The sequence below is a fragment of the Mustela putorius genome, unplaced genomic scaffold (assembly GCF_011764305.1).
Source record: "Mustela putorius furo isolate JIRA1106 unplaced genomic scaffold, ASM1176430v1.1 tig00000275_pilon_pilon_pilon, whole genome shotgun sequence".
Taxonomy (NCBI): domain Eukaryota; kingdom Metazoa; phylum Chordata; class Mammalia; order Carnivora; family Mustelidae; genus Mustela; species Mustela putorius.
Window position 1 is genome coordinate 21,977,508 of NW_025421341.1, and position 12,918 is coordinate 21,990,425.

The following is a 12,918-nucleotide window of genomic DNA, read 5'->3' on the forward strand; positions in this document are numbered from 1 at the left end:
GCTTAGAGAACAAAAGGAAATGGGAAAACAAGAAGGCACATCCTGTAAAGGACGGAGGGAGTAAGGGATCACGGGGGGAGCCATGCCAACCCTCAGACCCCTGGGCAGCCCTCGGCTGGAGGTCTTTGACCCCCAGCCGACCATGCCACTTGTAAACCCCAGGAAGAGAGAATTTCTCAGTGTGGGGCTCTCTGTACCCCCAAAACCTCGGTGTTCCTCTGGCAAGAGCACCAACTCCCTGCGCAAACCCCAGGGCCCTTCCAAGCTGCCTGGCTGGGCTAGAGGTGTCATGGAACACGCAAGGTCAGAAAGGGCCGTCAGCCTTGTCCCACCAGCCAAGGACGTGCTGAATGGCACTCCAAGCTGAATGGTAGGGTGGTTGGTATGCCCAGTCACACGATTTCTCGGGGGCAGCTGCCATGTCTCCTATCACGGCTGCTGGGAGCATGCAGAGGCCACCGGCCCTGAGGACAGGCAGCCACACAGGTTAGCCAGAGCCCAAGCCTGCCTGCCACACACTAATGGCCCCAACAAATGAGCTATAGCCCTCGGGTGCCTGGTCCCCACACGGCAGCCCCAGGACCCTCCTGGACCCCTCCTCCTTTCCCCAAAAGACAGAGAGACCCACTGGAAACAAAAAGCTACAGTCTCTCACTATAAGCAACATACATAGCTTCTCTGTGCACATGTGGGTGTATACACAGGTACACACAGAAATAGTGAGAAATCAGAGGGCCCTGGATGGGGCAGACTGTGTCCGCACACCGTCCTCAGATGTCCAGTGGACATAACACAGCAGAGGGGACAAATGTGTACAAATGCAAACATCCCAGTAAAAAGGTAAGGCTAAGCTTGCATGTCTCTATCCCTCCCTCTCCTTACACACACACACACACACACACACACACCACACAAAGATTCAATTTCTGCCCCCCTGCCCATTACTAAAAATGGCGTCTTGCAATAGACCTTATTAATGTTTGTTAAATGAATGAATAAATCTGAATGTAATTAACCATGGAGGAATGAGCCCAGCCTCAGAGACCACAGTCCCTTGAACACCCATGGAGCATCTCCAGCCCACAGGCCAGCATGTGTTGGTAAAGGAGGTGCTGCAGAGGCACAGGGCGACCACTGAGACAAGACGAAGAGGACGTGAGGCAGGGGGAGGTTTCTCTTGGTTCCACCTCCAGCTCCTCCAGCTCCCTAGTCGCTCGTGCCCCCGTCCCCTGGCATCGGGCTCTTCTGCTGAAACAGACGAGTGGGCGGCCCCGAAGCCAGGCAAGGTTTTTGCTTCCCGAGAGAGGAATTCCTTGCATTTCTCCGCCCCTGTCCTCTCTCCCAACCCTGTGCACTGATGAAACCTCTGACTTATTCTCCCCGCTAGGGCAGCAGGGCCGGCCAGGGCAGCGAGTGAAGAACAGGAACAGACACATATGACAAAACCTAAGCCTGACTCTGCCCGGATGGCTTCCATCCCACATGGGGTGATGCCCAAGATCCTGGCTGATTGGACCAACAGTGAATCCGAGCATGCGGGAGGGTGGCGGGTTAAGACCACCCTCAGGAGGGAGAGCGATTCCAGGGAGTCACAAAAGGCCACGGAGCTGCCTCTTGGGTAGCCCACCCTGGGCGCACACTGTCTGAGATGGCAGGCAGGATGGTGACGGCTGTACAGCCAATCAGAATTGAGATCCGCTCCAGGTGTAACACATACCAGGTCTCAAACACTTGGTAGGAAACACGAATGCGATGTATCTCTTTATATTGATTCCATGTTGAAATTATAATATAATAGATCTTTCGAATTCCGTAAAACATCTTAAAAGTAATTTCACCAGCCTCTTTTCACATTAAAAAAATTTTTTAAAGATAGAGCACTGGGCGTTAGAGGCGACTGATGAATCATTGAACATGACATCTGAAATTAATGATGAGGTACGATGTGTTGGCTGATTGAATCTCAATAAAAATTTTTAAAAGTTTGTAAGATATCTCATTAATATTTTTATCTTGATCTATCTGTTGAAATGATAATGTTTTAGACGGTTGGGGTTAAACAAAAAAATATTACGGTTTACTTCTCCAGTTTTCTATGATGTTTTTCAATGCAGCCACTAGAAAATGCTCCATCGCAAATGTGACTTGGGCTGGATCTCCACTGGGCCACGCTACCCTGGGGAGGGTCATGGCTTCCACTCCCAGCTTTGGCTTCCTGCGTGCCCCAGACAGCAGCCCATACAAGCCCTCGGGAGAATATACATACTGCCAGCTCTGGTCTCCGTCCTCACCCTCCACCCTCCCTGGTCTCTCCTTCCTTGGTTGCCCCAGGCCTGCCACGGGGACCCTGAGTCCTTCTCAGGCACGTTCCATCGCTGTCATTCCACGGCTACCCCACTTCCAACTTCTCCATCTCGTCTACCATAAGGTACACAACCCCAGCCCTGCACACATCCAGATCTTCTCTTTGGATGGAAAGGCCTCTGTCCATCAAGGCTTTGCCTCTCCCATGAGTCCATCACGGGCTAGAGACTGAATATTCCTGCCCGGACACTGAGGATAGATGATCTGGGGACTCCTTTCTTCCCCTGATGAAAACTTAGTAGGCTGCGTGAAATGGAAGAGGTGCCCGGATGTAGATAGAAATGGGGCTCAAGGGGTACAGAAGATCAGAGATACACAGCAGGTCACCGAGAGTCACTTTAGGATGGGAGGGTGGAGTTTTGCACACAAGATGCAAAACCTCTCAATGATTAGGAAAATTCTAGACTTTGGGAGGCCAGAGACCCCGCAGAAGGTCAGTAGGATCCCGATGTGGGGGGTGGCTACAGCACACCCACATGTGTGTGTGTGGACAGTGGAAGGAAGAGGAGTCGGACAGGGATGCTGAACTGAAACGAGCCATCTAGACCCAGAGCGACAGATCTCAGCCCTGCCCTCCGTCAGCATCTCCCCACAAACCCAAGGTGCTTACTCGGGCCGGGGCTGAGAGAGAGCCTTGTGGGGACCCAGGGAAGACAGGCTTAGTGAGGAGCTCTTACCCCCACTGGACGGTGGGCTGGTCGGGGAGGTTCCCTCCATCTCCTCAAAGGCCTCCTTGTAGCTGTGCAGATGGGGCTGCGGGAGAAGAAGAGGGGAGGTGGAAGGGGAGGCCCACTGGTAGCTGTGACTCTGAAGAGCACGGTTTACCAGGTAACAAGCCCACATGTCCCCTTGCCAGCCCTACCAACCACCCCTCCTCGAGGAACCACAATGTTTAAAGGGAGATCCTGGCCATTCATGGCCCACCCCCCAACCCCAACTCCTTTGTCACTGAGAGAACCAGAAGTTCTATTTGCAAAGCCATGATCCAGCACGGGTGGAAATCAGGAACACTTGCCTTGGAAATATTCCGCAACAGGGCCAAAGAGAATGGGGCTGGGGGTGGGGGACTCGGGTCCTGCCAGAAGGCAGCAGAGAAAAGATGTCCAAAAGCCATTTTTAGCCAGAATGACTCGCTAGCCTGGATTTTATGGGACATGGGTCACTCATATCAGAATCTTCCAGCATGGATGTTTAAAACGCCTATTCCTAGGCCCTGCCCCAGATCTAATATGCTGGGATCTCTGGAGGTGGACTTGGGAATTAACATTTTTCTCAAGCTCCCTGGTGGTCTTTGAAGTGTGAGAGCTACTGCCTCCCATGACAGACTGCCTCCCATGACAGACAGACATTTTGGCATTGAAATTAGATCTCCCAAGGAAACCCACACCTAGAAAGAATTCAAAACCACTCTTGTCAGTCTATAGGGCCTGGCTGGGAGCTTAGAGACTGTGGTCATCTGTGTCGTACCCTTACCATCCTACTAAACAGCACTCTTTAGGAATCAAGGAGGGAACTTTGATCTCAGTGTTAATCTAAAAAAGAGGGAGCATATAAGCTATTTAGGGAGGAAATGCCAGATTCCATGTGCCAGAGAAGAGACAGGGGTGAGGACTGAGTTTCCTGATAGGGCAGGGCCACGCAGGTGACACTGTGACTCCTAGACCATTGAGGCGGGCTCCACTCCTCTCTCTCTGGCCACAGGATGCAGCCCAAGGACTCACCTCTTTGGGTCGCCCTCCAGGATTGAGGGCGATGGTGAGAGCCAGCTCAGGGGAGACACACTGGACAGGGGAACGAACCCCAGGGCTACGGGGGGATGCGGGTTCTGGAGACTGGTTCTCATACTGTCCATCGCTGGCTGCCCGCCTCCGGAGAGGGGCGGGAGGCTCTGCAGGCTGCTTCTCCCGAGCCTGCACCCCTGGGAGGAATGCGGGGCAGAGAGGGCAATGAGCATTGTAGACGAGAAAGGATCGATCAGGCCCAGTTCCCCAGAGGAGGAGGTGTGTCTCAGCCAGGGTCCACACTGGAGCTGGGCCTGTCTCACCTCCGGACTCCCCACTGCCTCCCTCTGCCCACACCCCAGGCTTCCTCTGCAGGGTGGGGGATCCACTGAGGTGGGGCTGGCCTTCCCCAGGATTCTCCGCCCTGCACAGGATTGGGGCCCAAAGCACAAAGGGCTGATACGAGAAACAGATGTCAATGCCTTTCAAACCCTGGAGGCCGAGGGCCAGGGCTTCCAGGCAAGTGAGGGAAGATGGGGAGAGGAGAGACCATCTCCAAGGTGACTGCATCAACCAACAAGCAACATCGGGCCCGCGGGGAAGAACTTGGGAGAGAGCAAATCATGCATCATCTCGCAGATGGCGCTCCCGAGAAGAAACAAAGAAATGACTAAGCCTTGTCATGAAGTCCCCAGCCCCAGCTAGACCCTAGAATATTGCTGGCCTTCTCTGGGGTTCCCCAGCCTTCCTCCCGTGCACCTCTGACAACCTTTACCAACCGCCTTTATGTTGGCCTCTCGTCTACACTCCCCTCGTTGCGCCCCAAAGATGGTCCAGCTTCCCGCCCCGCCCCTCCCCTCCCCTTGGAGCATCAGGCCAAGGGCCTGAAGTCATGCGCTCCATCTGCCTTTCTGCATTCCCTTCCATTCCCCAGGCTGTTAGCCTCGCCCGCCTTCCTTCCTACTCTGTCTCCCCGCAGCTGGGCTGAGCCTCTCTGAGCTGGCTCCAGAATCCTAGAAAACGTACTCCCCACGGCCCAGAAGCCAAGATAGGCTTCTTGTCTTCGGGATTTTGTGTGAGGACATCCGCAGCTCTGCCTTCACCACACCCTGCAGGAGTAGGTTAAGTGAGGGGAAGTTCTGGGCTGCACCAGAAGGCACGTGGGACCCTGGCTGTGCCGGCCTTGTGGCCGACACATCGGGACGCCCTGTCCCGTAGCACTCTGTGCACACACACACACACCTGCATGCACGCACACACACACCACCGGTCCCCCCAGGATGTGCCTGTGAGGCCTGCTCCAGACTGAATCACCTGCCCTCCATGGTGGGGTCTGCGTGTCCCCTGCTCTGGGTCCTGGCACAGCCGCTAAGGCTGCCATGAAAATCCCAGGCTGGGAAGCCTTCTGACCTGTCATGAACAGCAGGCTGCCGACGCCAGACTAGGGGAGGACACACACTCACTCACGCGCACACACACGCACACACAGTCCCTCGGAGACACGCACTCATCCGATCACATAGCTGGGGGCCCCATCCGGATGGCAGCAGGACTGGTGTATGGGGGAGCATGGGGGGAGGTTTCAAGCCTCCTCTTGGGACTCTACAACTCAGGACAGCCTGCCTGCTATCTCAACCAAGAGAAAAGAGCCCTGGAAGGGACAGTGAACCAGACTCACAAACCGCTTGACTTAAAGCAAATAAGCCCTCCTCTTAAAATGCCCTGATTTTCCAAATAGAAAAATGGGAGGTTACCCAGTCCTAACAATGGTCTGTTAGGACCAGGATAGGACCATCAAGCCAGATTAAAGACGCAGCAGGCTCTCCCAGGGCTGGGCAGCTCCTGAGACCCCAGGCCACAGCCACCCCAGGGTCCCAGCCATCAGAGAAGAGGCTGCCCTGAGCACCATGCCATGTTTGCAGGATCTTCCTGCCTGCGCCCCACTTTTCCCACCTCCACCGAGTCCCTGCCTCCTGGGCGGCCTGGTCCAGAGCTGCCGCGTGTTTCATTCCTGGCAAAAACATTAGAAAGAAACAGACATAACCATTGATTTTCTAATAATAATTGTGACAAAGGAGGCCCATTTGGGAAAGGCTCTAGGGGTTTGGAGCTAAGTTCAGCTCCAAGGTTAAAAGAAATGCATTAGGGCTGGTTTCAGTTCCGGCTCACCCAGCCCAGCAGCCTCTTTCTGGCAGATCCCTGTGCCTTTGCAAGGGGTGGCTGGGTTCCCTGGTTGGGGATCTGATGTCTGCCCTTGAAAAGTGGGTCTGTTTCCATTCGAGGCCCTAAATCTCCCCGAGGGACAGAGAAAACGCTCTCCAGTTTGCCCAGAAGCACCCTCCAGTCAGGTGCTGAGCTGAGAAGGGGCCAGACTGCCCGAGAGGGGCTTCTCAACAGCAGAGGAAGCGAGATCCTGGTATAGTCAGCTATCTGAGAACAACCACACCTCCTCAAGTCCCGTGGCGGGGGGAGAGATAGACCGGGTGACCCCCAAAGAGCTGGACTCTGCAGAAGGGAAAGACCCCACATTCCACTCCCACGGAGATGGCCGCTCTCCCTGCAGCGTGCCCCATGGCACCCGTGGCCAGTCAGAGCCTCTCACATTCTCTGAACACAGTATCTCACTGTTGTTCCCTTTGGCAGGCCCAGATATGCCCCAGAGCGCTGGAGAGCCATGTCCCCTCTCTCTTGTCCTTCTCTACAGGAGGGGAGACAGGGCATGGCAGCGGGGAGGGAAGAGAGTCCTATTGTTCCTCAGCCAAGCTGGGACGGCTGGACACAAGCTAACAGCCAGTGTCACAGAGACAACACCCCTCCCTCATGTCCCAGAGACTGACCGATGCTAAAAATAGGTTTAGTCCCTGCCACACACCTCCACACCACCACCCTCAACCCCAGGACTTTCTCGGTCACTTGGCCTGGTTCCCTGTCTCTGTCGAGGCCTCTGTGTCCATGTGCTCCACTCCCTACACGCATGCGTGTGCGCGCGCACACACACACACACACACACTGACCTCTGGGGGCTGCAGCCCTAGCACACACCCAAACACCCACTTTGGCAAAGCACAGGTGCCCCGAGTCCCATAGACAAACGCCTGGAGTCAGGTTTCATCACACGCCGCCCCTATCCCCCCGCTGGCCCCCAGACTGGTCACGGCCACCCCCGCAGACCCAGCTCTTCTTTCCAGCCTTCCGAATTCCAAAAGCCTGGATTCCTCAGCTCCAGGCGACGGGGCTGGGTGTCCAACAGCATGCCTGGGGCTCCGAAAGCCAGGGTCTCCGGGAGGCCACCTGCCGGGCCAGGGCACCAGAAAGCCACACGGCAGCGATCACACTAGCAGCCCCAGGGCAAGCCAAGCCAGCTCCCCTCGGGACAGGCCCACTGTCCCAGATCTGCCCCCAACGCCCAGGTCCGACTGAACACTGCGCTCCCCACCACTGGGCCGAGAAGGGGTGAAGGGAAGGGAGAGGAGGCGGACAGGGGGCATTCTGCTAGAGCCATCTCCCCTTTTTCCATGGACTGGGAAGAGGAGGGTCTAGGCAAACACCAGATACTGCCCTTAGGAGTCAAAAATCCCCACTACCCCTACACCTTTTCCTGGAAGTGCTCAAGGCCATGACCTGGGGGGAACCTGAGCACGGCCTATCTCTCCCCTAGGCCTCCAGGCTTGGAGGGGCAGGGAAAATGATGGGGCAACTCCCTCCCAGAGCTAACAGCCTATGGGCAGATGCTAGTGGGCATCACCCTCCATGCGGGCATATTGGGGCACGTCAAGCCATCATGCAAAATATACATGGTAGGCTATGATGACTCCCTTTTCCATGGTAGGAAATGGAGCTCTGAGTAACTACGAGACTTGCCCAGGGTCACAGAGGTGGTCACTGGCAGAGCCCGGACCACACCCAGGGCTTCTGACTCTTGGACATGGGTCCTGGGATCAGAGATTCGGGATGAGGTCAGAGGGGGAGCCGTGTCCCCAGAGGACCATGCTCAAGAGTAGACAGAACAGCAGGTGCCAGGGCGCCACTCTTTGTCGTGAGCCTGGTGACCCATGCAAAGCACAGCCTGGCTCCTGCTGAGACCCTGGCCCAGCAGCCTGGGTCATCTGGCCAGGGTGGCCAGAGGGCTGGGCTGTCCCCGCCCTCACCGAGCACACTTACTACAAAGGCATGTGTGTCCGTGGGGAGCCTGAAAGTTCATCTAGTCACCCCAGACCCTGTTCCTAGCAAGTAAGGCCAAAGCCAAAAGCATCAGGCCTGTGTCCATGCAGAAGTGGGAGCACTCGCTCATGCAGAAAGAAGGGGGAGAGAGTCTTGAGAGAGGCAGGAGGGAGAAGTAGGCTGTGGCGGGGGTGGGGGGGTGTAAGGAAGCGGGGGCAGGGGGCGGGGCAAAGAGAATGGGAAGAGACGGAGAGAAGAGGACAGAAGGAGGAGGAAGAAAGGCAAGGGGGATGGGAAAAATGACCCAGGATGAGAGCGGGCAAAGGTTAGAAGAAGTCCATGAGAAAGAAGGGAAGAGAAGCTGAGAGCTACAGTGAGGGCCAGAGACTGGTAAGGGGGAAGGGGTGGAGGGGAACCAACCGGAGAGGGAGGAAGATCGGAGCCGGTGGAGAGGACGCAGCTGGAAGCCGGTGTGTCCCATGCCCTGCAGCTTGGCGTTGTATGCTGCCCACCCCGACCCCAGGGAGCCGGCAGGGAGGGAGGCAAGCGGGAAGAGAAGGCGGGGGGCAGGGAGGGGATGACACCAGGCAAGGGAGGCACCACGCCCACGGCACAGAGGACAGATGGACACAGAACACACGGAGAACGCAAGGGACGAGGCATTAAACAAGACGAAACAAAACAGAAACAAAGAGAAAATCAAGATTAGTTGGTGTTCTGAGTCTGGGATCTGGCCACACGCTTGGAGGGAGGTGGGAGGGTGTGAGACAAGAAGAGAGGGTGAATCCGGGGTCTTGCTTCCCCAGTGGGCAGGTGGACCTCCTGCTGTCCCTCAGGATGCCACATCTCTCACTTTTCTAACCCCAGCAAGGGGCAAGCAGGTGCTGGCCCGGGACCAGGCGAGCAATCCTACTGTCCCACAACTCACCTGTCCTCACAGTCAGCACGGCCCCATCCTGGGACCTCTGTCCTCTCGTGGTCACCTGCCTCCTCTGGACCCAGCAGTGACCCTACCAGCCTGAGCCCAAGGGCCACAGTCCCTAGCATCCTAGCATCCCCCTGCCCTTCATCCTTCCCTCACCCCCACCTCTGTAACCCTCTTCCCTGGAGTCCCTTCCACTCCTACTCCTGCCCAAGGCTGCTGGGCACCACCAGAAAGTCCTTAAAATGAGCCCATCTTAATGCACTATGAAGACCTGCTACACCCTCCTTTTATCCGCATTCACTGACTCCCTGTTCCCACGGGGGCTGCACAGGAAACCCTGCTCCCTCCCCAACACACCGCCTCACAAGCTAATCCACACCAGCTTCTTGGCCACTTCCCTCTCATGCCTCCAACTGCCAAATGCAAGAGGCTCTGGGACTCAGCCCTGGGACCTCTGCTGCACGTGTGTTCCCCCCAGGTGCAACCACACGTGTCACACTTCACATGACACCATACACTGGCAACCTTATGTCCCGGTATCACGATGCCCACATTTCTAAGTTCCAACCTCTCCCCATGGCAGCTTCGAGGGTATCTCCCAACTATCATGGCCAAAATCACACTGCCGACGTTTCCTCCAAGTCTGCTCTTCCCACATCCTTACCCATCTCAGCAAGGAGCAACTCCATCCTTAAGTTGCTCGGGTCCAAAACCCTAGAGCTGTCCTTGACTTTTCTCATTCATTTCCCACGTCTAGCCTTGATGGCTCCACCTCCCAGACTGTCTACAGCCTAAGCACTTCTCACCATTTCCACAGCAGCTGCCTCACCATCTACCTCCCTTCCATCCTGGCCACACCGATTCTTTTAGAACAAGTCAGATGACATCACTGCTGTGCGCACAGCACACAGAGTAAAAGCCCAAGCTCTTAGAATCACCTATAAGGCCCCCTACAAGCTGGCATCCAGGCCCATTACCTCTTCGACTTCAAGCCCTACTCCACACCTCACATCAGGTACACCTCAACCTCAGGGCCTTTGCATTTGCTGTTCCATCTGTACATCCCCTCACTGCCAGGGCAGCCTTCCCTGATCCTATGTCAAGTGCAACCACCTACCCACTCTCAACTCCTGACACTTTCCTGCTTCGTTTTATCTCTGTGCCACTTACCACCATCTGGCAGATTATATATGTATTCGCTTATGTGTTTATTGTCCACCTCCCTCATGAAGGCAAGGGTTTTTACCTCTTTTGTTTACCACCATCTTTCCAGACCCTAGACTAACACAGACGAGGAATGCACGCTGAATGAATGACTGAATGGACCTGGATGTAATCTCCTCTTTCCATGATGAAATGTAAAAGTTGGGTTCTCAATTCGAGGTCCCAAAGCTTGACACATATATTTCCCTATATCTGTATTCATCCTTCACTCTTACTCCACAAGAAGGTATCTCACCTCCTCATTGAGCCTTAATCATCCCCCTGGGCTCCTAGGCCTATATCCCCTCGTCCTTCCTTATTGGTCTTATTCTAGCAACTTCTTTCTTTCTCTTCCATCTTTTTCTTCTTTCTATTCCCTCCATATTCAACTTCTGCTTCTCCTCTAAAATCATTCTCATGGCTTCTATATTTAGAGGGGGGGGGGAAATAGGCTCTTCATATCAGCCTGCATTCTTCAGCTACCATCCTCTTTGCTTTTATCATACAACCACTCAAAAGAACAGTGGTCATCCTGGCTGCACTGCCTCTCTGCACTCACCCCTCAATCCTGCCATCTGCTTTCTACCACTACTGCTCTACTGAAAATATGTCTTTGAAAATCCCTGGGGCCACCTAACTGGAAAGCCCAGTGAATTCAGTCCTCCTCCTCATGATCTCTCCAGTGACACTGTGAACCCCCCACCCCCGCTCCTAGAAATCCTTTTCTGTCTTGACTTCTGTGGTGACCCACTGTCCCTGTCTTCTCTCACTGTCCTGAACGTTTCTTCTCAGCCCCCTTCCCCTCCATTCCTCTCATAGCCATTTCATCCTAAGTTCTTTTCTCTCCATGCCCTCTGACATAGAGAGTTCATTCATGGCCAGTGCTTTAACCCATGTCTTTTGAGGATGACTCCAAATTCTATAGTTTTTTTCTATTTTTTCAGGCTCCAATTCCAGATGTTTAGCTGCTTACCATACATGTCTATGTACAGGCTCTACTGTCACCTCAAACTCAAAATAAGGAACACTGATGTCTTCATCTTATATGAAATCTGTTCCTCCTAACTCCTGGCTTATTAATGGAACTAGCATTCTGTTCCTATTCATGGAGCCTCAGAATCCTCTTTGATGTCTTCCTCTCCTTCACCCCTACACCCAATCAGTTTGTAAGTACATTGGCTCTACTCTTATAGTATCCTTGGCACCCATCTCTTCTTTTTCATCTCCATGGTCAGCACCCTAATACAATTGCCTGACCCAGTCTACTTAATAAACAATGACATCTCCCAACTCAGAGTTTCTCCTATTTTGCATTCTTCCTGCCCAGATCCACCAGATACATCTTCCTAAATTATAGCTCTGATCATGGCATACTCCCAACTAAAACATGGCCACAGCTTCCTACATTGCCACTAGATAAGATTCAAGCTCTTTAGTCTGGTATTTTAAGACCAACCAGAGGCAGGTCCCAGGCTACCTTCCTTGACTCTCTCTCACTGCCAATATGCTCTCAATCTACTATATTCGTCAAACACTTATGCTTTCCTGTATTCTTCAAGAACCCTGTCTCTCCCATGACCCCATCCACTTCCAAACTCCTATTCTTCTCCCAAGGCTCTTATTTAAAATTCATACTCAAAATGCTCCTCAATCTCTTCCACTGATACTGATCTTTCCTTTTTCTTCACTCCTTGCAGAACTTTCTCCATATCTCACTATTGGGAATGACTTCATTTTAAAGTTCAAGTTCTTTCTCCCCTTACTAAACTCTAGACTCCTTAAAGATAAGATGCACATCTGATCACCAACATGCATAGAAATCTCTACCTCTAGAGACATCTGAGATCAGTCCAGTCACAGACTCAGGATCATAAGATAACATGGACTCAACGACTCTGGCTCCTATTTCTTTTTCTTGTCTTATTGCACTGGCTAAGATAGCCAATACAATGTTAAGTGATAGTGGTGATAACAGGCATACTTATTTTGTCCCTGGTGTACCAGGAATGCTTCTAATGTTTCACAAGAAAGTGTGACATACGCTACAGATTCCTGGTACCTACTGTTTATCAAGTTAAGAAAACTACCCCTATATTCTCTGAGATCCAAGCTGAAATAAGAGATAAGGAGTCATTGGATCAAAATGGAATGAGCCAGGGATCTAGTATTGAGGTATGGAGGAGGTACTGAGCCAAAGAAGAAAAGGCAGACCTGCAGGAGAAAAGCCAGGAGAAACCAGATCCAGTTCATGGCCATTAAGGGGTTCTCCCTCAGATCTGAGCTTCCTGGGTTACATGCTGAAGCTTATGTTCAAGCTTCTTGCAGAAGAACATAGAAGCAGCAGGAAGAAGTGGTACTGGCCTGTTGCCTGACTCCCAGGTTGTTGTACACAATGATCCTGCCTTTGCACCTCTGCTTACACAAGTACTGCAGACACTCTGCAGGGTTACTGAGGAATTTGTGCAAACAGGACCTGCTGACCTAAGAAATACTTTCATGACAGAGCACGGACCAAAGAGGCCCCTTTATAGCCCTGGGGACCAA

The 12,918-nt window shown here is 53.4% G+C and overlaps 1 protein-coding gene across 12 annotated transcripts in view; it reads right to left on the reverse strand.

Moving 5' to 3' along the window:
* Nucleotides 1-12,918, reverse strand: part of TNS1 (tensin 1) — a 198,720-nt gene that overhangs the window by 28,392 nt on the left and 157,410 nt on the right. For 9 of the 12 annotated variants that reach the window (XM_013061545.2, XM_013061546.2, XM_013061543.2 and 6 more), the window contains 3 exons: nucleotides 8,667-8,750; nucleotides 4,086-4,282; nucleotides 3,042-3,117 (listed from right to left, as the gene is read on the reverse strand). In XM_013061545.2, coding sequence (XP_012916999.2) covers nucleotides 3,042-3,117; nucleotides 4,086-4,282; nucleotides 8,667-8,750 — 357 coding nt within the window. The remainder of the gene's footprint in view (nucleotides 1-3,041; nucleotides 3,118-4,085; nucleotides 4,283-8,666; nucleotides 8,751-12,918) is intronic. The other 3 variants (XM_013061548.2, XM_013061547.2, XM_013061549.2) reach the window with 1 other exon arrangement.